Here is a 24978-nt window from a genome sequence, read left to right as displayed (position 1 = left end):
AAATCACTTATTACCGAATGCTGAATTAATTTGCATTACAGCTTATTAATTAAATTAATTAAATCATTTATTGTCAAGAAATAACCATCCTTACATGAAGACCGAAATTATATATGTATTATACATTTCTCGCATCTTTGCTTCATGTTATTTCGCAAAAATTTTACACCATTTTATTTTTGTAATGTTTATTTTATTAACAGCTTAAAAAGGGAGAGACTACACGTGTACATCCAGTATTTGCTAACACTGGCTAAATCTGCAATGTTGTGCACGCAGGGGAGGATATTAACAGTGGATCTGGCGCCCTGTTGGTCAGTCAGTCAGTTAGTCAGTCAGGCTGGCAGCAGCTGCTGTTTTCACATAAATACACAGGCACACAGGTCTGAATGGTAAAAGGAAGGTAAACCCGGCTTCAAAATCGCCTTTTACAGCGGAATGTTCACTCGAAGGGGTTATGGAGACGTCAAGAAATCTACACAGAAAGTTCTGGACCCAAAGAAGGATGTTTTCACTCGTCTGAAGCATCTGCGCGCGCTGTTAGGTGAGTGAGACTCTGACAGGACAAAAACATTCATACACATATTCCCTTCAGGAAGGGGTTATCCTCATATAATCAGCTGTTTGTGGGCTTTAAATGTCTCAAAAATGTTCAGAGAGTGTTAAAATGGGGCTGTAATATGTGTGTTGTGCTGTTTGTGATCGAAACGTGTGTTTAAATGGTTAGCGTTAGCTAGCTTATTGTGCTACATCAACAACAGACTTGACAGACTGATATGAGTCAATTTCTCCAGGATATTTAATGATGATATATTGTTTAGATATACATGTATGTATGTATGCTATATTGTTTATACATAAATAAAATATAATGTATAGTATCATATATATTTATTTATTAGGGATGCACCGATTGTGAAATTCTGGGCTGATACCGATGTTTAAAATAAATATTTGGCCGATACCGATTTTTGTTTTTGTTTTGTTTTTGCTGTTATGTAATCCCACTTTTGTGCCAGTGAAACAAAGAAATCTTCATTATAAAAAATAAATGAGTTGTTTTTTAAGTCTTCAGCCCTGCATTACACTATCTTTGTATGAGCACAAATTCAATCATACAAATTTATGAAACAACGTTTAATATAACCTTCTTTCAAATAACAAAGATTCTTTTTGTGAAATAAATTTTTCAAGAGCCTTTTTAGTGTGCTATACACCTGCTATACAGCAGAATCTTCCACTAAATCACAGACCGGACCGTAAAATACTCCCACATCACCGACATTTTCTCGCACTTATTTGAAAACAAACCACACGTGCGCACGGCATCCCTTGCCCGCTTACGTCATACTGTGGGTGGTATTATAGTATGTTGGATCTTCTCTGAAACTGCAGCTTGGTAGGTAACTGTTGTCCAAGTCGACTACAAATAACAGATAAATATCGGCCACTGCCATCGGTGAATGACATTGTATTTGCCGATAGGCCGATGTCAGTCAACGAGGCGAATATCGATGTTTGGCCGATACATTGGTGCATCCCTCATATAATATATATATATCCCTAAAAGATATAGATAATGGATCATATATATATATATATATATATATATATATATATATATACATATATATATATACACATATCTTCCAGGGTAACCTTGTACATGGTTTGATTCATGCGTCCTTCACAAAGACCAATCTGCCCGATTCCAGCCTTGTTGAAGCACCCCCAGATCATCACTGACCCTCCAACAAATTTCACAGTGTGTGCGAGACACTGTGGCTTAAAGGCCTCTCTAGTTCTCTGTCTAACCATTAGACGACCAGGTGGAGGATCAGTGATGATCTGGGGGTGCTTCAGTTTGGTGAAGCCCAGATGTTATAGACTTAGTCTGGTTTGTGAAAGTTTGTAGGTTCAAACCCTGCAAAGGGTTCATCCATGATCACAAATGTGTTCTTGATGAAGGCACAAGTTACTGCAGAAGGACTGAACCTGTAATAAGTTGCATTGGCAAAAAGCATCTAAATGACAGATTTGTTGGTTTAATAGAAAATCTAAATGTTGCAATAAGTGATTTCACTTTGATTTGATGAACCAATCTGGTTTATAAGGTATTTTAATTAGGGCAGTCAATCGCTATTTTTAATAATGTTTTTTTTTAATTACCTGACATGTCAATTAATTAATCAAATGAATTGTGATGAATCACATATATCAATATTTGCTGAGAAAGACCCCCAAATAAAGATAATTCTGTATAATAATAATACATTCATAATAATACAAAAGGCTACAGTTGACAGCAATCCATTTTGCAACTAAATTCATCAATCTGTCCTGTTCTCACAGGATGTGTTCTTGCATTCCGTCTGTACTATTTTTAGTTGTCGTCTATGTATATATAGTCAGGCATATGATTTTGTCTCACTGTTCTTCATTGCCATAAACGGCCTGTTTTTAGGGGGCTGTGTCAAGTTAAGTAGATAAAATCGTGTCTTGAGGTCCCTGCATTATATTGTTCTCCATCCAGCTGTCAAGAAGCTCTCATTCTATGGCTGCGCTGCTTGTGAGGTTTGTTGAGGCACGCTGACTGCCCCCTGCTGACACTGCTCGTAAAAACACTTAGTTGCATGTACTTCAACCTTGAATTCCTCTAATGGTAGGAACAAAAATTTTATTATAAAATGTACATGGGTCTGTAGGGATGATTAATTTAGTTATTTTAGTTTTTCGAACACATCATTTTATTAATATAGCCTAATTAATCACACTAAATCAACATGTTAAATTCTCAGGACAGTGATTTTATAACCAGTAATGATGCGTTACTGTAATAAAGTTTTAAAGTTGTTGGATGATACCATATGCAATAAGGTTGTTCTATGATGTCGTCATCAGTTCACGGAACATTCGGAACCCCCACCGCTAAATAAACAAATATATTGAAATAAAAAATTCACATTTGTTCCATATTGCATATAGACTGTCTATAGTACACAGCTATACCATTTGCTATGGAGCAGGTATATATATAATTCTTATTATAATTTCTTTTTTTATCATATGAATATGAAAGTTTGTTTATTTCGTAATTAGTTCAATGTTGTCCATAAGCACTTGCCGTGGACATTGAGAGGAATGATTTCATGGGACAATCCATTATTTGAAACCCATCCTTTGATACAGTATATCTAACATATCCACAGAAGTCAATAAACAAGCTAAGTTTGAGTTTGTATACCGGCATCTGGTCTCATTATTATCTGCACACTAGGGTTGCAACGGTATGAGATTTTCACGGTATGATAACAGTCTCAGAAAAGTTCACGGTATACGGTATTACACAATTTCTTTTATCAGTGAAAACAGAAGGGTTATTTATTTTTGAGCAAGCACTTTATTATAATTGAAACTTGAAACCATTTATTTTATTGAAGTATGTGTAAAAAAAAAAGTCTCCCTTTTGAAAATAAAATAAATAGAAAAAATAAGAAAGCTAACAGAATTATAATAATAAATCAAATCATAAACATGATAAAAATTATATAACATGTTATATAACTAAAGCATGTTAGTTTACATGTTAACTCTTTCCCCGCCAAACACGGAATTTTCCGGGTTTTATGAAAAAACGCTTCCCCGCCAAACACGGAATTTTCCGGGTATCCGCGTTTAGGTGGTATACTGGTAAGGAAGACCACGACGCATGTTTTGAAAGAGTACGCAACTCTTTGATCAAAGAAACAGACTGCGATCGTCTCAAACGTGAAGTGGAACACCATACTAATACTAAAGCACTTGTTTGATAAAAATGCCTTTTTCTCAGCTTTTTGTCCGAAATGTTGTTTTTGACAAAACCTACCTCTGTTCAAGTGGCAATAAAAAAAGAACAAATGAAGATAAAATAAAATCGTTTTTTGCCTAAAAGCAGAGGCTCAGATCTTTATTTTGATATATAGCATCTTCATATATTCATGGAAGAAAATATTCTGCGGGCCATTAAAATTTAGCGAAAATCGTCAAAAACCCTGGCGGTGGCTGGCAACTTTTTTTAAAAACGCTGGCGGGGAAAGAGTTAAATGAACTACTAAATGAAAAATAACATCAGCTGGGTGAGCTTTTAAAGTAATGTCCTATGATTTTTAATAATGAACATATACTGTAGACGGCTCCTGTCTGTACCTTTTAGTGTTGTCACGGTACCAAAATTTCAGTAGTCTGTACCGATACCAGTTAAATTTCACGGTTCTCGATACCAATTTCGATACCACAGCAAAAATATGATAATAGTTTTTTTTAATTATTTTAATAATTATAGTTTAATAATTATTATTATTTTCCAGAACTTTCCAGAACATTTTTTAAAAGTTTAATTTCATCATCAAAATGGTGTCTAACTTTTAACAAGTGAACATAAAACTTTTTATGAAGTCATTGCTTTTTTTTTTTTTTTGCCAAAATTTTATTCAACAGATGTCTTGCTTGTGATACTTTAATTATTATTATTATTATAATTTTATTATTATTATTATTATTATATAGAATATACAATTTTACTATAGAGTTGTAATGTATTTTTATTCAATTTCAGGCATCTAGATTTTATTTTGAATCGTGTTTTTTGCCGGATGCTTTACTTTTCTGGATAAACCGTTTGTGACACTGCACAGTGTGATCATTGAAGACTTTTAAGTCATGTATAAAATCTCATCTTTTTATACTGGCCTTCAAGTCTGACGAATGGAGTGTAGGACACAGTTTTGGAGTGTTTGTATTTTTGATTACTGGTGTTTGTGTATGTGGTCATTTTGAATTGTTGTTATGTTTTAAATTGTATTACTGTGACGCACTTTGGTTAACTGTTGTTTTAAATGCGATATAAATAAAGTGGAGCTGAGATTTGAGTGCAGATGCTGTGATTTTAATTATATAAATATATATTTTACATGATTCACAATAGATAAGTACTCTGCTTTGTCATCTCATACAATGTGAATGATTCTCAATGTTTGTGGAGGTTCTAGTGGATGAGAGGTTGGATTTATTTAATGTACACATCACTTCCACAGTAAGATTGCAGCCTTTATCGGTTTAATAAATCATTCTAGGGCATGCCACGATTTTAATTTGATTAATTGTCTGTTTCAGTGTACAAGAAGTAACAGAGTACACATTCAAAATACACGAGCCTGTGAGCATTTTAAAGCTGTTGTGTTTCAGTCATACTTTTCAGCTGGTACCGGATAGATTCGGTACTACCGGTACGTCAGAAACACTGGTACGGTACATCTTCTTTATTTTAGGATCGACTTGGTATGGAAGTACCGGTACTTTTGACAACACTAGTACCTTTAACTCCGTGCTTCTCAACTGGTTTTGCTTCAGGACGGTTTTTACATTAGAAATCAAGTGGCGACCCACCATAGTTAAAACATAACCTGTGTTTAATGTATCCTGGGTTCCATTTCCTTTTATGTTGCATAGTTGTATTCATGGTTTTCCAGTACAAGGACATGCATCAAGTGACATTATTTTTGTTGTTGATGTCAACGTTTGACTTTAGCACACAACTGAATAACACTGGCTGCATGACTATGATAAATTATTATCACAAGAGTTAGATTCACATACAGGTGCGAAGGCACAAATAAAAAATACATATACATATTTGTCTCTGGCTTGCTTTTGCTTGAATGTCAATAATGCCGAGATCTACTTTTATATTTAATTTAATCACTGAGAAGGTTTACCTGCAAAATTAGTAGCACCATACATCACAAGCAGCCTCAAGAATGGAGTAGCTGTATAACACTTTTCCTTGAGCAGAATATTGCACTACAGATCGCTAAGTTTGTTCAAAGGAGAAAGCAAGGCGTGTATGGTTGCCAGATTCTTGAGCCCCATAGCACTCATGGGATCAGCATCTATGCACACTTAACGTACACACACCAAGCGACAATCATGGGCCCAGTCTGTTTTTGTTTTTTTCCATTTATGTTGTCTGATTCGCCATGAATGTTACTTTTTAATGTATTAAAATCATTCCGTTATCGTTAGCCCTTGCGACATGTACATTTGCGTTATTTTGATGAATTCACTATATTACGTGCAGCCTTACTGCAAGGTACTGTATTTTAATCTTTCATTATAAAATCATATTTCACTCAGAGTCTTACAGAGTTCAGGCTTTTTGTGAATACTTTATCAATGCCTTTCTTGCTGACTCATATCTGGTTCAATGTCACGACAAGTAAGTAGAGGTCACAGGCCAAAGAAGCCTGTCTGTGACTTCCCTGGTGTATGGTAGGAGCTAGATAAAAACTGGTCTGTTTCGCAAGCAGATGTTATTAGGATCTCTATGTACTCTCACCCAGCTGTGTGACATTGTGCAGTGTTTTCATTAGAGGAAGGATTTCCTTTCAAAGGCTGCTTCCTGTGTGGACAGGAAGTGAGGATGAGTGATGGGAGCTGGAGAGAAGGGCCACACTTAATTTATTAAATGCCTGTTACCAGTGTGTTTCTATCTCTCTTCTGTTGTTCATTTTTGTTTGTTTAGTTGGTTGCTTGTATTATTATTGAATATGATTTTACATTAGTGTGTGTGGAGTGATTGTCATTTGAAGTTTAGCTGAGTTAATGAATCACACACAGAAAAACCTGCCTGAGCAAAACCTTCACCAGTGTCCTTTTGCCTACTAAAGGAGCTGGCCGTTTTTAAGCCTTTTGCCAAGTTGCTGATGCCAACAAAAACAGTAACTTTATGCTGTGTTAAATTGCTCCTATATTGGCATAAGTTAAATGCTCTCTGTCTGCCAAGCAGCTTCTCCTTCGATTAAATGAAAGCCTTGCTGTCACTGCGTGACGCCTGCAAAGTGTGACGCCTGCAAAGTGCTCCCCATTGTTGAATTCTTCATTTGCCCTACTTTGTTACTCGTGAGAAAGATAATTTGTTTAAACCTACACTGATGATTTACAAATCTTGAGCATGAACAGTATACCATTAAAACATCTTAACTAACCTGTATTTGCCGGACTGAAGAACAGCCTGGGTAGAATGCAATGCTTTCTTTACTTCTGCCGTGGTAATGGTGGATGTTTGGAAAGACTCAGAAAACAGATTTGTGAGTGTGCCGGAGAAATCCACTGAATTTTACAACACCACTATCCCTAGCAGTGCAGTCATAGTGCCTGGCTTTGCTCTGTTGGACTCCACAGATATCCAGGGCATCAGGTCACTGAATCTTAAAACATTTTTATTAAAATTATAAAGACAAAGTTTGGAGAAAAGCTACTTTGTGTTTTGTTAATGATTAGGTACAGCTGTACTTGTAGCCTTTACATAATGTGAAATGGAATATATAAAGAAGCTTAGGATATATATATACCTGCTCAAGGTGTTCCATGATGCCTGGATATCCCCTCAGGAAATGGCCAAGGGCTTGCACAAAATGGGAAATATATCTAGTTCCTCCAATTCTGGTGGGAATCAGTGGTTTCATATTGATGGCTTGGTACTGTAGCTGCTAATCAGGTTTGCCCAGGTTTACCCTGAGTGTTGGTGTGGTAAAAGTTGTACAAGCATTTCAGGAGCTCGTCAACTCTGGTGTAGTAGTTGTTCCTTATGATGGTATCCTGGAATGTGAGCTCCAGAAGATGGGCTATGCAGTGGACCCCCAAGATGTATGACTCTTCCCCGCTAAGCCTTGTTCATGCGCCAGTCATTACTGCTGCACCATCGGTAGCACATCCAACCAAATTCTCTGTCCACTGATTAGAATTAACCACAGAGGCCATTATTGAATTATTAGCATCTGTTGTGTGCTCTGCATCAGCCTTTTATCTTTAATGCCTGCAAATTTCACAAGTTCCAGCTTTGCACAGCTTCACATCTTTTCCTCTTTGACAGAGGCATCAGTTGACCCATCTGACATTATGGCCAGAAATCTTGCAAAATGATCTTTCTGAGGTGCCTCCTTTCGTATTCAGCCACAAAATGATGAATACAAAAAAAACTATAATGTTGATCCATGGCATTTAATATTTTGGCTTTCATCATTTATTTTTATCTTCCTTTAGAAAAAGTATTAACAAAATTCAAAATTGCTGCCAGTGGCATTTCTGAAATGATTGATTTGATATGGAATAACCCCATAGTGATGCTTGCCTTAGCAAACGCCACTAATGTTTGTTTCCAAACATACAGAAGCCCTTAGAGGCCATAACATGAGTTGTGATCTCAAGAAAGCAATACAGGAAAAATAATGAAAGTACATGGCTTCTGTGGGGTTCATTATGCTTGGAAACAATCATTGTTTTGGCAGTTTCATTTGGTGGTGCAATACTTTTGTAGTCCCTATTTGTTGGTGTGCTTGTGTTGACCGCACACACTATTGATTGAATTAGTAGTACATTGACATTTTTGTTGTTTTGAGTCTTTGACAATGTAGAGTCAGGTTTTCTTCTGCAGCTGTGTTTAGTCTGTGGGTTAGAATCAGAGAGCTGCTGTGTATGAATTCGCTGGACATGCATGGTTGAGTTTGGTAATTCCAGCAGCACCTGATTACACACAGCCTGTCTGTACCTCCTGTCCAACCCCCTCAGCCAGTGTCCGAAATTAACTTTTTAACTAAGGTGGCTGGTAGATGAAAACATTTACCAGCCAGTTAGATTTCTTACCGGCCATTTTTATTATTATTTATTTACAAGTGGATTTTACAAATTAATAATGCTGTAATCATGTTTAAAAGTGAACTGCCTTTTTAAATAATTGTATTGTTTTATTAATTATAAAATATGTAATTGCAGAAAGTCCATTTTAAAATTATTTTTCAGATTATTCACATATTACAACAAAACAAAATTAGTATTTTAAACTACATGTTGTCATATGAACGGCCAGTAAGTAGCTCTCATGAACCTTAAGTACACATAACACAGTAACAGATCTTGGTTTATTTGGAGTGAATCAATTAATTCAGTCAGCTCCAACTCATTCATAAGTCTTTTTGATTCACTAAAAAGAGCCGGCTCATAGATTTACTGCTAACTAGGGATGACCCTATACCATTTTTTGGAGAATGAGTAACAATATTTCCTTTTTCAGTACTCGCCGATACTGATTACCTGTTTTTATGTTTTCTTTTTTTTTTTTTTTTTTTCTGAAATCCATATCAACAGTTTATTTCAATGTTAGCATCAAAATTGTGTCTAAAGTTCATTTAATAAAAATTAATCAAATGAATATAGAATAATACATTTTCAACATAATACTGAGGTGGTGTTATTTAGAACCTCACAGCACAATCCAAAATACAACATTTGAGTTATTTTTGTCAAATAAAGTGCTGCATATCAGGGCATCATAGGTGTGAGAGATTTCTTAAATATTATACAATTACTATTGATTTATTAGTAGTAGCAGAAGTATTAAGCCCTATTCGGATGGGAAGTTTTATATGGGGATGGGGGTAGTAATGTAATAAATACAAGAGCTTCGCAGTTCTCAGTCCCATGTGAATCGGTCATGTAACTAATTTTCCAGGACTTTTTCAGCGTGTTTTACCTTTAAATATTTTATCAATACTATAAGACGGACTGTAAAAATAACTCCTGGTAATATTAATCCAATGTGAATTGACTTGTTAATAAAAAGCCTGTAAATCTGCACTAACCAGAATGTGACGTAATCGCATGGCTCCAGACTGCGAATAAAACGGTCACAAATGCGAACAAAAGAATTGATTGCAACTATAATTTAACATCTAGTTGCCATTGGCGACAGTGGGGTTGTGTGTGTTCATATGCGGTTTCGTCAGATATCATCTTGTGAGTTAGTGAATGCATCTTTAGAGCATGCACCACCAGTGTGTCTCGTGCCACTTTTCACCCTTTCTGTTGTGATGACAAGCTCGCTGCACCGCACATAACAACAAACCCAGTGTGAGAGAGTCATGAACAAATTACTCTTTTGAACAGGTTCTTGTTCATGAATCACCCGAAAAGAACTGAGGGTTTGAATTCAGGAGCTCAGGTTAGCAGTTTGAATCGGATTCAATTTCTCAGTGAATCAGCCATCAGTGTCCTCACATTGGGGTGTTCAGACATTTCAAAATAATAGTCCCAAGTGTATATCGGGCTTCTTTATAATTAAAAGTCCCATATTGTGTTCCACATTATTTTCCCTCCTGTTAAATATTGATTGGGATTGGAGTAGCACAGTAAACTGCATCTGGTGGCATCTCTTGTAGTCTCAGTGTCTGGGCCATCCGGTATCCGTTAAGAAATACTAAGGATATATATATATATATATATATTAGTAATAATATAATAAAAAAAAAAAACTCCACTTTCAGTTTGAGGATGCTCAATAGGGTTTAGGTCTGGAGGCATGCTTGGCCAGTCCTTCACCTTCTTTAGAAAGACAGTGGTCATCTTGGAGGTGTGTTTGGGTTCGTTATCATGCTGGAATACTGCCCTGCAGCCCAGTCTCCGAAGGGAGGGTTCATGCTCTGCTTCAGTATGTCACAGTACATGTTGGCATTCATGGTTCCCTCAATGAACTGTAGCTCCCCACTGCCGGCAGCACTCATGCAGCCCCAGACCATGACACTCCCACCACCATGCTTGACTGTAGGCAAGACACACTTGAATTTGTACTCCTCACCTGGTTGCAGCCACACACGCTTGACACCATCTGAACCAAATAAGTTAATCTTGGTCTCATCAGACCACAGGACATGGTTCCAGTAGGCCTAATTCATGTCCTTAGTTGGCTTGTCTTCAGAAACTGTTTGCGGGCTTTCTTGTGCATCATCTTTAGAAGAGGCTTCCTTCTGGGATGACAGCCATGCAGACCAATTTGATGCAGTGTGCGGCGTATGGTCTGAGCACTGACCCCCCTTCAACCTCTGCAGCAATGCTGGCAGCACTCATAGGTCTATTTTCCAAAGACAACCTCTGGATATGACGCTGAGCACGTGCCCTCAACTTCTTAGGCCTGTTCTGAGTGGAACTTGTCCTGTTAAACCGCTGTATGGTCTTGGCCAACGTGCTGCAGCTCAGTGTCAGGGTCTTGGCAAACTTCTTATAGCCTAGGCCATCTTTATGTAGAGCAACAATTCTTTTATTCAGATCCTCATAGAGTTCTTTGCCATGAGGTGCCATGTTGAATTTCCAGTGACCAGTATGAGGGAGTGTGAGTGATGACACCAAATTTAACACACCTGCTCCCCATTCACACCTGAGACCTTGTAACACTAATGAGTCACATGACACCAGGGAGGGAAAATGGCTAATTGGGCCCATTTGGACATTTTCACTTAGGGGTGTACTCCCTTTTGTTGCCAGCGGTTTAGACATTAATGGCTGTGTGTTGAGTTATTTTGAGGGGACAGCAAATTTACACTGTTATACAAGCTGTACACTCACTACTTTACATTGTAGCAAAGTGTCATTTCTTCAGTGTTGTCACATGAAAAGATATAATCAAATATTTGCAAAAATGTAAGGGGTGTACCCACTTTTATTCAGATAATCAAAATGCATTACATTCTTGTATCAGAAGAGTTAATCATTGATAAGACAATACAAAAAAGCAGCTTTAGTATACAATGTATTGTTTACTATCATATTATTGTTCATAAGCCAATCATCCGCATGCAGTTCACAGCAATCCATTTTGCAATCAGTTCGAGATTTATTATGAGGGCTTGTTTAACGACCCGTCAATGCACACCTGCGTTAGACATGCTTGTGTAGCGTCTCGGGTGCGTTGTGTCATACATTTAAAAATGTTTGTCACTGTGTCAAGTTAAATATGGTTTAATACTTAGAGATATGTTAACACATATAGCCTAATGTTTACGTCTTGTGGCTATACTTCTGAAACTGTATTTTAATGTTAATGGACTGGCCCTGTTCACCTCCATTATAACTGCTTTTGACTGTAACATTTTTTAAATAAACAAGGTACAAGTCTAAAGTATGTTTTTGTAGTAATCAATATTATGCCACAAATGCTGTCGATAGAGCTTAACTTGTATTGAACTCAGAATATTCCCTAAAATTTAATGGCGCTCTCAGACTGACAAATCATCCTATAAGTAGCTGGCCTGCTGGTTTTTTCCAAAAAAATTAATGGCCCGATAAAAAGCTAATTAAAACCTTTGTGACATTCACAATGTTGATACATTTATATTGCTGACACAATAAGTGTGTTGAATATATTACAAAAAAAAAAGTTACAGTAGACATGCAGAAGTGTAATTAACTTGCAAGTGTTGCCACGTTTGGAGGATTCGTGTTGGTGAAAATAGTGTCTTGTCATGTTGTATTCTGTTAAAATGCAATAGATTCTGTTATATAAGGATAGCTGAGCACTTGACATCAGGCTTCCAGGAAGCTAATCATAACCTATTTACATGACTCCTGCATTTGCATGTAGGTTTGAATGACGCAAATCATCGTCTGGCCTCTGTCCTCTCAGGGGCCTGTGCAAACCTTGGGCAGTTAAGGACAGAGCTCTACAGAAATCCAGTCATCAGTCTCAAGGTCTCAATTATCACTCACAAACATCTTATTATTTTGTCTAGATTATTGTGATAATTATTTGTCACCTATTACTGTAATGTTTCACTTAAATCCCTACAGCAAACCTGTAAATGATAATAATTAAATCAGAGAGTATTTCCTGGCTAATTATTTTTGTTGATAATTGATAGACCAGAAACAAGTCATTCAAATAATGGTGCATCAATCTCCACGGGCGTTTGCTTAAAAAAAACAAAATGTTGGAAATGAAATAATTGCATATTTAATATAATTAGCAAATTAATTATTAATGTATTTATGTAGTTGCATATCATGTTTATATGGGTTATTTCATATTTATGATCTATTCATCTGGAACATTTTGAATTTGGCAGTTGTTTTTTCTTCTTTTCTTGGGAAGTCAAACTAAACTAACTTAATTACCACCTTATTTATTTTAGGCTTGTTATAATATACTAATGTACATTAATACAGCACCTTACTAAGCTGGGACTGTGCTTTTAGTGTAAATGTTTGTTCCGACTCCTTAACAGATTTTTTTTTTTCATCAGGCTCTTAATAATTTGTCATCTCTATGAATATTTGAATAATGAGATATCATTTAATATGAAATATTTGTTACAGATTACTGTGATTCATTTAAGAATGGCTGAATATGTGTCATTTCAAAAAGCCTTTTTTAAAATATTTTGGTGTTTGGATATCTCTGAACCACATGTATCGAGGGAAACCCAGTTAAACTTGTGCACTTCTGTGCTCCAGATTTTGCACAGAGCAGATCATTTACGCAAGTAATTCATGCGATGGCTCGTGTGTTTCGCTTGGGCGGCCGCCAAAACATTTTTAATGCTGGTATATTTTCAGAGATTTGATGCCACAAAACTTCAAACTTTGAAAAAAGTCCAGTAATTGGTTAACCCTCAAAAGTGCTCATTGTAGCAACCCAAACTCTGTGTAAAAGCTGATACCGATCCCGATCTGAAACCAGTGTTGTTTTTTTGCATAATCAGTTTAGAATATTTTTACATTATTGTTTGGAACTAATTGGGAGTGCTCTTTACTATGTAAAGAAACACAAACTTCTAACTGCACATTATTTCAATAAAAATGTGCATCTTATTAAGAAAAACTTTATTGGTAACTAGTATACTGGATAATGTAGCAGCAAAATGAACAGTAATTCCAGTATAAGTCATCAGTAGAAATGAAGCAAAATTTTTTTTACTGGACTTTAAAGGATTTAGATCACCTTTTTTTTTTTTTTTGTTCAATTTAGTTATAAGATATCACTTTTCATTCACAGTTATATTTTGGAACCCATTCAGGCTTTTATTTTGACATTCTGATCTTTCCATGAAGTCCTGTAAGTGTGCTTTTTTTGTAGGCAAGTTCACATTAGTTTAATTTGCTTGAAAAAAAAAAAAAAAACACCTCCAGTGCCGTTCTAAATGCATATTGTAAGTGAATCGAACTTTTGAGCATCTACATCTGAGACATTGTTTGTGAGTATCGCTCAAATATTGCGCACCGCGTGAAGGCTAAACATAGTCGTGAGTGTGTGTGTAAACAGAGTAGCACCATTCAATAACGCGCTGGAGCTGCACGTGCATTTTATATATTTACTTATTAAACACAGCCTTTTGTGATTCACAGAGCTATCGCACATCTTCGAGTGGCATTCAATAAAATGCATGAGTCATATGAACTACTTTAATTGTTGATTTATGTCATTTTTCAGCTTGACACTAACGAACATGACTAACACACAGTATCGGATTTGGATCGGGCACATTGGACCGATACCCGATCCGTCTAAAAGCTTTAGATCAGTATCGTATCAGTGTGTCCCTAATGCGGATCCAGATAGAGCGGCAATCTACTGACTGCTTCCAGTTTATTCAACCAGGATTGCCTGCTTTGAGTGTCATGGACTGACCTTCATGCAACATTTGTTAGTTAGATGGACACAGCTTTGATCCAGGCTATTATAAAATGCTCTTAACTGGAATATACTGAGTGCTCAACAGGAAGAAATTGCTGTATTTGTGCAAGGTTTGTGAATTAAATCTGTTTAAAGGAAATATCTACATATTTGCAGATGGTAGATGATGTAATTATATTTGCCTTTATATCATTATATAAGTCTGTTAACAATTACAGAAAAACTTTAAGAGAGAGAATGAAATGCGCAAACTCTCATATGTCTTTCTGATATGTGGGACCATTTAATGAAACTGTTGTACTATTACTGTGGTAACACGATGCACATAACAAAACAAACTATGATTGATCATTACTCTGATAGCTCCTTCACTTGTAAGCAGACAGTTATTGGTGCCATTGCGATTGGCAGCCAACCCGCTCTACCACATGAGCCACAGCCGCCCCAATTAAATAATCATTAGAAGGGGTGTGACGAGATCTCGTGCCACAAGATTTCGCGAGATTAGAACGTGACAATATTTCTCGTCGAGGTGAAAAGCTGTCTCGCGATATCAGCATGATGGAATTTGAGGGTGAGATTAGGATAGAAGATGTCCCTGCCACATTTAAATTGTTTCTGTGGCAGCATTTTGGGTACCCGGTGGAAACCACGGCAGAGAATGTAATAAGACACAAACAATATGTAAGTACTGTAAGAAAATAGTGCTGTACACCGCGGCTAACACAAGCAATATGCAAAGACAGAAACACCACAGCTCTCAACTAAAATTCACCAGGTCTGAAGAGACTCATGCAGTACCGGCGCTCCCTATAAGAAGACTATGCAGTCTGCGTAGGGCACCAACTCCATAGGTGGGCACCAGAAATTCCACCAGCTGCCCTTACTCGTACGTTATACGTTATTCAAGGACCCGAAAGCAGTTGTGGAACACAGATGATCGATTCGCGCTAATGTCACGCGAAACCCCTCCACCTGAAACACTGCATAGGGAAGAACAATTATATAAGCAAATTGTTGCATTCGTTCATATCATTGAACTATTTTTTTCTTCCGCTCATCTTGACCTGCAGAAATGCTAAAATACACCAGCAGACAGCGATCACATTTCAGTCACAGTGCTCGTTCAACGAGGGAACAGTGCTTTCCTGAGATAATGACAGAAAAACTGCATCTGGAGTTATTCACACCAAGTAATGACAAACCCAGACATTACATGTATTATGTAATACTTGTGTGACCATTTTTACAGGCTTATTTAAATTCAGAGTTGTTAAAACATTGATAATGATCTTTAATCCTCGTTAATAAATGATACCCTCATGAAAACATGGAATTAATGTAGTAATATTGTATTAACCATGACTAATAACCACGACTGTAGTGACCGTGTTTATTTCTTTATTTTGGCAGTAACCAAGTTTTCGATACAAATAACTATGGTTTTGCTACAGCATTACTGTAGTATCCATATGGTAACTTGGTTTTTAGTAATAGTAACCATATACTAATATCTTTTTATATGTGGCTAATACTAACACATTTTTAAAAGGAAAACAAAGCATCCTAATCATTTTCTGCTTAAGCCTATAAATATATATAAAAAGTTAAGTTACAAATTTTATCCAAATAATTCGTAAAAATACTGGCCTAAAAGTACTTTGTATCGGATCGAAAAGAAAATAGTGGTATCGCCCATCCCCAAGTCTAATAAAAGACCAGTCGCGTGTGCGTGTGCGTGTGCGTGTGCGTGTGCGTGTGCGTGTGCGTGTGCGTGTGCGTGTGCGTGTGTGCGTGTGTGTGCGTGTGTGCGTGTGTGTGCGTGTGTGTGCGTGTGTGTGTGTGTGTGTGTTAAAATATCGTCTCGTGAACCCAGTATCATATATTGTCTCATCTCGTGAGCTAAGTGTATCGCCACACCCCTAATCACCCCTAGATTTCGCAATTTAATAATCGTAACAGCCGTAATCACAATTGCGATTTTAGTTTTTCGATTAATTGTGCAGCCCTAACCACTAGTAAAAATGGCGTTGATTCGCAGTTAACTGTTTGAAAACCTTTACTCCCTGAAATTGTGTTGCAGCCAACCAATCAAAACAGTTTTAAAAAGTTTTTGCCTTTTTAAATGTGCAATGTACTAGACAGTCAGTGAACGGACTGTGTGCGGTCCTCACATAAAATCTTTGAAGTTGATCACAAACTTGAAATCCTATAGAACACTAGCAATTCCATTTATGAAAGGAGAGGCAAAATTGTACAGGTTTGGTGACATTCAGAAGACATTAGGAGTGCCGCACATCTGCTGTTCCCACTCGGATGACAGCCATAATCATAATGAGTTCATTTTAGGGAATTAGAATGCTAAGGGAGTGGTATGGAGTGCCCCTCCTGTACCAGCTCAGCAGGCTGGAGTGCCACTCCTGTCCATTATTCCACACAGCCCCAGTGCGTGGAGGCTCAGGTTCCTTTACTGCTATAATAGGGACTATTGTCAGCTGTGAGACTTTAATGCAAGAAAGATAAAATGTCAACTACCATTAAGATACACTCTGAGAGGAACAAAAGTTTTTCAATGGATCCTTAAAGTAGCTTTAGGAGTAACTTGACAACAGATTCCTTTGGTCTTTTTGAGACATAATGCTTCCTTGATTTTTATTTTCTTTCCTATCTGTGCTCAAACTAGACATCACACTGAAAGGGTTAAGTATGTTCATATAATGTTGATGAAAGAAAAGATGACAATGTATATTAATGATGTTGCCAGTTTTGAATAATCTATAAATACTTCGATGGTATTTACAAAACATGCATTGAAATGTTGTATTCATCACTGCACTATTTACTGATGAGTTTAATTAATTGCTCCAATTTTCCCTTAAATTGTGTTTTTGTTTTATTATAACGTCTGTCTGTCTGTCTGTCTGTCTGTCTGTCTGTCTGTCTGCAATATCACACTCGCAATCATGCGATATGGCCCTACATCAGCACTGCTGTGATTCGACTGCAGGCAATCACAGCAGTGCTGATGTAGGGCCATATCGCACTATTGCGAGTGTGATATTGGTTTTATACAATAGTTCAATGAACAAGTAAATAAAATAAAAAATAGGAAAAACTGAGTACGGTCAAAAAGGCGCATTTGTGAATGGAACTACTTTCTTACGTGACCAATCAGAATCTGTGTTCCTGGTTCAAAACAAATGATGCATCCAATCCTTCATTAGTAATTCAAAAATGTCACTTCAGAAATAGTATCACGGCTTGTGCTGTTTTGAGCAAGTTATTGGATAAAAAAGAGAGAGAGAGATGGAGCATGTGCAACACCTGTTGCTACACCCAAGCAGAGATGCTGTCAGCTTTCTGAAGGTCAGCTTTCTCATTGGTAAAAAAAAGTGGTCCAAGCGGGGATATTCCTCTATTTTGCTGTAGCCGGTGCACGGTGTCAGACCATCAGTGCTCATAGAATGTCTCTCATTCAATCAGATTCGAGGACCAGAACATGTATGTATGTATGTATGCATGTATGTATGTATGTTGCAACGGTATGATCACGGTTTCACAGTATACGGTATTACACAATTACTATTATTAGTGAAAACAGAAGGGTTATTTTATTAATTTATTTATTTTTGAGCAAACACTTTAAAATTAAAACTTGAAACCATTTATTTCATTGAAGTATGTGTTACACTTTTAAGAATGATGCGGCGTCCACTCTTGGTACATATGTGTAAAAAAAAAAAAAGTCTCCCTTTTGAAAATAAATAAATAGAAAAAATAAGAAAGCTAACAGAATTATAAACATGATAAAAAAATATAATGTAACTAACATTTTATATAACTAAAGCATGTTAGCATAGCATGTTAAATGAACTACTAAATGAAAAATAACATCAGCTGTGTGAGCTTTTGAAGTAATGTCCTATAATTATTAACAGTTAACATATACTGTAGGTGCGCTACAGTGAGGCCAGACTGCTCTTGTCTGTCCCTTTAACTCCCTTAACTAGCTTCTCAACTGGTTTTGCTTCAGGACAGATTTTACATTGGAAATCAAGTGTCGACCTGCCATAGATTAAACATAACCTGTATTTAATGTATCCTGGGTTGCATTTCCTTTTATGTTGCATAGTTTTGTTCTTGGTTTTCCAGTACAAGGACATGCATCGTGTCATTATTTTTGTTGATGATGTCAACAACAAAATCTACAGGAAGTTGTCTCTCCCCATTTTTAACCCTTGTGCATCCTTGTGGACATTTTTGGCTTTTTCAGTTTTGGTTTTTTGATAACTTTGTCTGTGTTAATGCTAACTGGATAAAATTTTCCCCAGGTGTGAATTTTTATTGGAATTTTAATATTTCACCCTATTTCCTTTTAAAAAAATATTTTTTGCACTAGTTACACAAAATAATCCCTCTTAGCGTCGTTTTGGACAAAAATGCCCCATTGAAACCCATTAAAACGGCAATTTTTAATCCCAGTGCCATTTAACTATACAATTATGCAGTCTTGTTTAACATGCTTTCATTATGTTGGCAAGGCTTCAAAATTTACATTTTAAATATTTTTTACCAGATCGTGCCATTTTTTTCAGGTTTGGCATATCGCTTTTGTTGTTGTTTTCTGCTGTTTTTGGCTTATGCATATTATAGAGCCAATTAGATACATTATGAATATATAATTGTGTGAGTGTGTTGGTATGGATTTCAGAGTGTGGTTTGTATGTGTCTGAGGCTCTAATAATAAAAATAAAAAAAATTCTGTTTAGCATTTATTAAATTGAAAATAATTATAATTATTATATTTTTTATAAAAAACAACAGTGGCATTATGTAAACAAACCGGCGATTAAAGTGTTAAAATTCTGAAAATAAATTAATGTTTGGTAATTATGATTAGAACTGATGCTGGTTAAAATATAAGTCAGTGAAAGTAGAAAAAATATTATTCTATAATATTTTTATGACACTTTTTGACATGGCCATTTTTGTCCATTATGGACCTGAGTGGTAGCTTTTTTAAAATCTGATATTGCATAAAAAATATGAAAGCATCAAAATGAATGTTGTTGTTAATCATTGACATATCCGAGGCTCTAATAATCAAAGAAAAAAAAATCTGCTTAGCATCTATTAAATTGAAAATAATTACTATTTTTCATTTTTTCCTAAAAAAACAACAGTGGCATTATGTAAACAAACCAGCGTTTAAAGGGTTAAAATTCTAAAAATGAATGAATGTTTGGTCATTATGATTAGAGCTGATGCTGGTTAAAAAAATTATGTCAGTAAAAGTGGAAAAAAATATAAATCTATAATATTTTTATGACAGTTTTTGGACATGGACATTTTTGTCCATAATGAACCTATGTGTAACTTTTTTTAATTGATGCACAAGGGTTAAAAATTGAAGAGCATATTTACTTATATAAGCCCATTATTATCCCGTTTGTTACCTAATATTACATATTTATACACATATTACACCGAAGGAAAGGCTCCTCATTACCATTGTCAGTGTATAAAGGAGATGCGCATATGAAATTCTCTGTCCGGTTGCATTTTTTTCTCAATACAGTAGATAAGCATATGTACATGGTATGATAACCGTCAATTTTCAAACAGTGGTATACCGTGAAACTGTGCATGCTTGCGTGTGTACATATAAACATACAAAAAGTTTAAGTAATTTTGGATAAAATCTAGACAGGCCCCATTTCCAGCAGCCATCACTCCAACAACTTTTCCTTGAGTAATCATGACAAGTTGCTAATTTGGTACTAGAAAATCAAATGCCATTATATAAAACACTGATAAAAGCTATTTGGTTTGTTAAATTAAGCTTAACATTGTCTTTGTGTCTGTTTTGAGTTGCCACAGTATAGACTGGCATGTCTTAAGGTCAATATTAGGTAAAAAATGGCAAAAAAGATATGGCTTTCTCTAGAAACTCATCAGTCAATTGTTGTTTTGAGGATTGAAGGCAATACAATGCTTGAAATTGCCAAAAAAAACCTGAAGATTTCATACACTACAGTCTTCAATGACAAAGGACAACTGGCTCTAAAAAGGACAGAAAGAGATGTGGAAGGCCATATACATCTAAACAAGAGGATAAGTACATCAGAATCTCTGGTTTGAGAATTAGATACCTCATGTCCACCTTTTGACTTGCCTTGACATTTGTGCTTTTTTCAGTTGCTCAAAAACATTTTAATGACTAATGTCTGATTCCGCACAAACTGGGCTACAATAATATGAAAAACATTCCGCACAAACTGGGCTACAATAATATGTGATCAACATGTATGTACATGTTTGTGTTTTTTAGGAAATGATGTTTATGCATGGTTTGTGAAAAAACTAAAAATGTAAGTCACTGAAATAAGGCCTAAACACACTAAACATTTGATAACTGGATCTTATAGCCTAGAGTTTTTGCTGCAAAATGATGTGAAAACCATCCTGATCACTCATTCATACAAAACAATGACAAAGACCCCATCCCTGGGAAGAGAATGAAATGTAATATCTGATATAGAGCATTTACACAATATATAAATATATTTTGATGAGTAGAAAGTTCAAAATAATAGCATAACTGAAACCAAAAGCTTTTGTAACATTATAAATGTATTTACTTTCACTTTTGATCAATATAATGCATCCTTGCTGAATAAAATAATTTCTTTCCAAAAAATTAAAATCTTACTTACCCCAAACTTTTAAACGGTAGTGTATAACGTTACAAAAGCTTTCTATTTCAGATACATGCTGTTATTTTGAACTTTCTATTCACCAAATAATCCTAATAAATAGTACACAACTCTTTTCAACATTGATAATAATAATAATAAAAGTTTCTTGAGCAGCAAACCAGCATATTAGAATGATTTCTGAAGGATCATGTGACACTGAAGACTGGAGTAATGATGCTGAAAATTCAGCTTGACATCACGGGAACAAATTGAATAAAAAAAAAAGAAAAGATATATATATATATATATAGGGCTGGGTATCAAGTTTGGCACGTTTAAGGCCCCGACCGAATTGCCTCTAAATAATCGAGTATCGAAAAATGTATTGTCGTTCGGTTCCAAATTTCGATACCTAAGGGGTTAATCTCGTCAACGTCAGTGATAAGCAGGTAGCATGCTTTGTATGTATGTGCATATATATATATATCTTTATTAGCCGAGCCAGGTTTCATACAGATTACATTGCAGGAGAATATTTGTTTTAAATTTGAATTGTCATTTAAAACAATTTAAGCTTTCTTTAGACTTATATTTCATGTTTGTGTGATAAGTATTTACTGGATTTCAGTAAATTTTTGTGACGTGTTTCAGAAATATGCTGGCTGATTATTTTCTTTATTTTACAAAAGCACAAGGTTTTGTTGTTATTATGTGTACACAAATAATAGTAGACCCTTTATAGTTTCTAATGATGTTTGACTGACACTTATTTGTATGCTAATGTTTACATTGTTATGCGGAAAAAATCCAGCAGGACTTGCCGGCCTGCAGGATCCCTGAGGGTTAACCCCATTGATCTTTTGTGGGATGTACTAGACTGTAAGGTGCATGAGAAGTGCCCGACAAGGCGGCCACATCTGTGTCATGATCTATCTTGCCGAAGGCAGCACTAAGATCTAAAAGCACTAGTAGAGAAATGCAGCTGCGATGAGATGATAAGAGCAAGTCTTTTGTAACTGAAAGTGCAGTCTCTGTACTGTAATTGGGCCTAAATCCTGACTGAAATTGTTCATATACCATTTCTCTGTAGAAATGAACACAGTTGGAGGACGCTACCTTTTCTAGTATTTTCGACATAAATGGTAGATTTGAAACCAGTCTGTAGTTTAGCAAGTCTCTTGGATCAAGCTGTGGCTTCTAAATAATTGGTTTTATTACAGCCAATTTAAAGTTCATTGGATATGTCCTTAGGATATCGAGGAGTTAATAATATTAAGAAGAGGTTCTGAGATTGCAGGGAATACCTCTTTTAAGAGCTTTGTTGGTATTGGATCTAACATACATGTTGTGGCTTTTGATTTTATTTGATGGGTCAGGAAGAGCTAACAAAAATTATGACAGAGAAAGATTGAAGTTGCTTGTGAGGAAAATTATGAGACACTTATGAAAATTAAAGCAACAAAACATACAATAGAAGCCCTAAACTCTGTATACATGCTGAAATATTTATGATAACAGCCAGACTGAGCGTGCAATGGTGGTTTGTGTGTTTCACAGATGCTTACTGCAGCACTTATCCTTAACAGTTCCACTGTATAAATTGCAAAATGTGTTCTCAACAATCATATTGGGAATTGGTAACATTATAGAGATGGAATAGTCATGGATCATAATGCTCTAAAAGTCTCAACTCGTAAAATACAACAAGGACATTCATTTCACTCACACACTAGTGTTTTCAGCCATCTCAAGTCACTCTGTGAAACTTTTACAAAATCTATGAACCGTATTAGGTTGTTTTGGGGCTTGTTTTAATAGCAATGATATATCGTGCATCCATAATAAATTTGCCTGTAGCGAGGAGTGGGTTTTTGGAAATTCGGAGCATCATTGTTTTCTCTCACTCCCATCACAAGCACAACACATGTTTAATGACCCATAATGCAGCAAGAATTCACCAGTGTAAGCACTATGTTAAATATTATAGTTTGAAAGAAAGCCAGATTTATGATATTATCTGAAAGAATGTGGAAATAAATATATATTTAAAATTAATCACAGTGAAGGAGAATACAAGTGGGGAGGTTATTGCCACGACCAAATGTTTGTTGTGGAATTGTAATAAAAAGGTATTTTGCTTATCGCAAAGGAGGAGGCTCGTCACATATTCCAATGCCCGATTCAGGTTGCAGACCATTTAGCCTGACTTACTCCCCCATTCCTGGAGGGGAGGTGCTGCCCATTCGGCCGTTCCACCATCGGCTGGTCTTCCACCATCGAGAGACGATCCACGAGCGAGAGCGAGATCGAGCAGCGAGACGATCGAGCAGAGCGAGACAGATCGGAGCGAGCGAGCAGCGAGAGCGAGCCAGCAGCGGACAGCTCCACCATCGGACAGACGACGACAGACAGACAGACAGACAGACAGACAGACAGACAGACAGACAGACAGACAGACAGACCCCCAGCCGCACACCTGGTCCTCAGCCAGCTACAACACCTCCATCAGCGCTGCCGGGCGATGGCACTGGACTCACTCAGCCGTACCTTGTCTTCTCCTGGCAGATGGCAGCAGGCTCCTCCACCCCCTGGCGGACCACATCGGTAACCTGCCGATGAACCGCTCCAGTACTACCAGATCGTGTATCATCTGCATTGCATTCTTAAGCCAGAAGTGAGGTCTCCAGGACAGCGTGGTCCTCCTCCAAAGTCCCGGGTTTTGGCACCTGTGTAACAAATGCTCTCTTGTTATCGGAAAGGAGTATGTGGGAACCGGATGAACAATCACAAAGACTTAATCGGATACAACACAGATGCACACACACAACTCTGCATGTATCTCTCTCTCTCTTTTTCACTGGTGTCTCCGGCTCCACTTTATCCCTCTCCTGGCTGATTGGGATGATTCAGCACCAGGCGTCAATCCTTACGGCCTCCTCCTCATCACAGGAATTTTTAAAAGTATGTGTTCAGAAAACACGATAAAGTGTTCTGTTCATATGTGGCATACCTCTCTCCTATTAAAATGTAATAATCATGTCATCATTCTAATCTAATACATCACCATCTCAACTGTATTATGTCACACATTAAATAAAATCAAGTGAACTGATCCATTTGTTAATATTGCGTAGTTTGACTTAAGTGCCATAATTTATACAATTTACATTTGCAGATGAAGAAGCTCAGCAAACGTGCACAGAGGTTGAGCGGGGTACATTTTTAATCTTTAAAGATACAGTGGCAAGAAAATGGTGATATAGCCTATAGGTATATCAATGTGAACGATTTGTTAAAATTCAGTGTTTGGTTAACAAGCATTACGTTTGGCTGATCGCGTTTGTGATAGGAGCAGCACAAGCATAGGCAGACTTGTGCACACTATCACCTCAGGGTTTGACAGACGCGGTGCATTTCTCTTAAGTGGGACATGCAACAAGCTCAAATCGTGTTTCCAAACCAGGGGTATCCTTACTGTTGCAGTGTATGTTACAAAATTATTTTTCTAACCGTATTTGTCGATTTATACACTACCGGTCAAGTTTCGAAACACTTAATAGTAAAGTTATCAATACTATGGAATAACATAAATGGAACTATGGGAATTATGTTTTGACTAAACAAAATCTAAAACTGAGTTATTTTTTAGCATCTTCAAAGTAGTCACCCTTTGCCTAGAATTTGCAGACATGTAGTCTTGACTTTTTCTTAACCAACTTATTGAGGTATCACCCTGGGATGCTTTTTAAACTGTAGAAGGAGTTCCCATTGTAGGGAATAAAGGAA

General features: G+C 36.5%; 1 protein-coding gene across 3 annotated transcripts in view; it reads left to right on the top strand.

Annotated features, from left to right (window-relative positions):
* Positions 1 to 342: 342 nt before the first annotated feature.
* The window catches only part of ralgapa2 (Ral GTPase activating protein catalytic subunit alpha 2), a 268297-nt gene continuing 243661 nt past the window's right edge, over positions 343 to 24978 (top strand). For all 3 annotated transcript variants that reach the window (XM_052145011.1, XM_052145009.1, XM_052145010.1), the window contains exon 1: positions 343 to 544. In XM_052145011.1, coding sequence (XP_052000971.1) covers positions 439 to 544 — 106 coding nt within the window. In that variant the 5' untranslated portion in view covers positions 343 to 438. The remainder of the gene's footprint in view (positions 545 to 24978) is intronic.

This window comes from Xyrauchen texanus, chromosome 16, assembly GCF_025860055.1.
Source record: "Xyrauchen texanus isolate HMW12.3.18 chromosome 16, RBS_HiC_50CHRs, whole genome shotgun sequence".
Taxonomy (NCBI): Eukaryota; Metazoa; Chordata; class Actinopteri; order Cypriniformes; family Catostomidae; genus Xyrauchen; species Xyrauchen texanus.
Note: the sequence above shows the minus strand (reverse complement) of the source record. Positions and strands in the feature narration are given on the sequence as shown.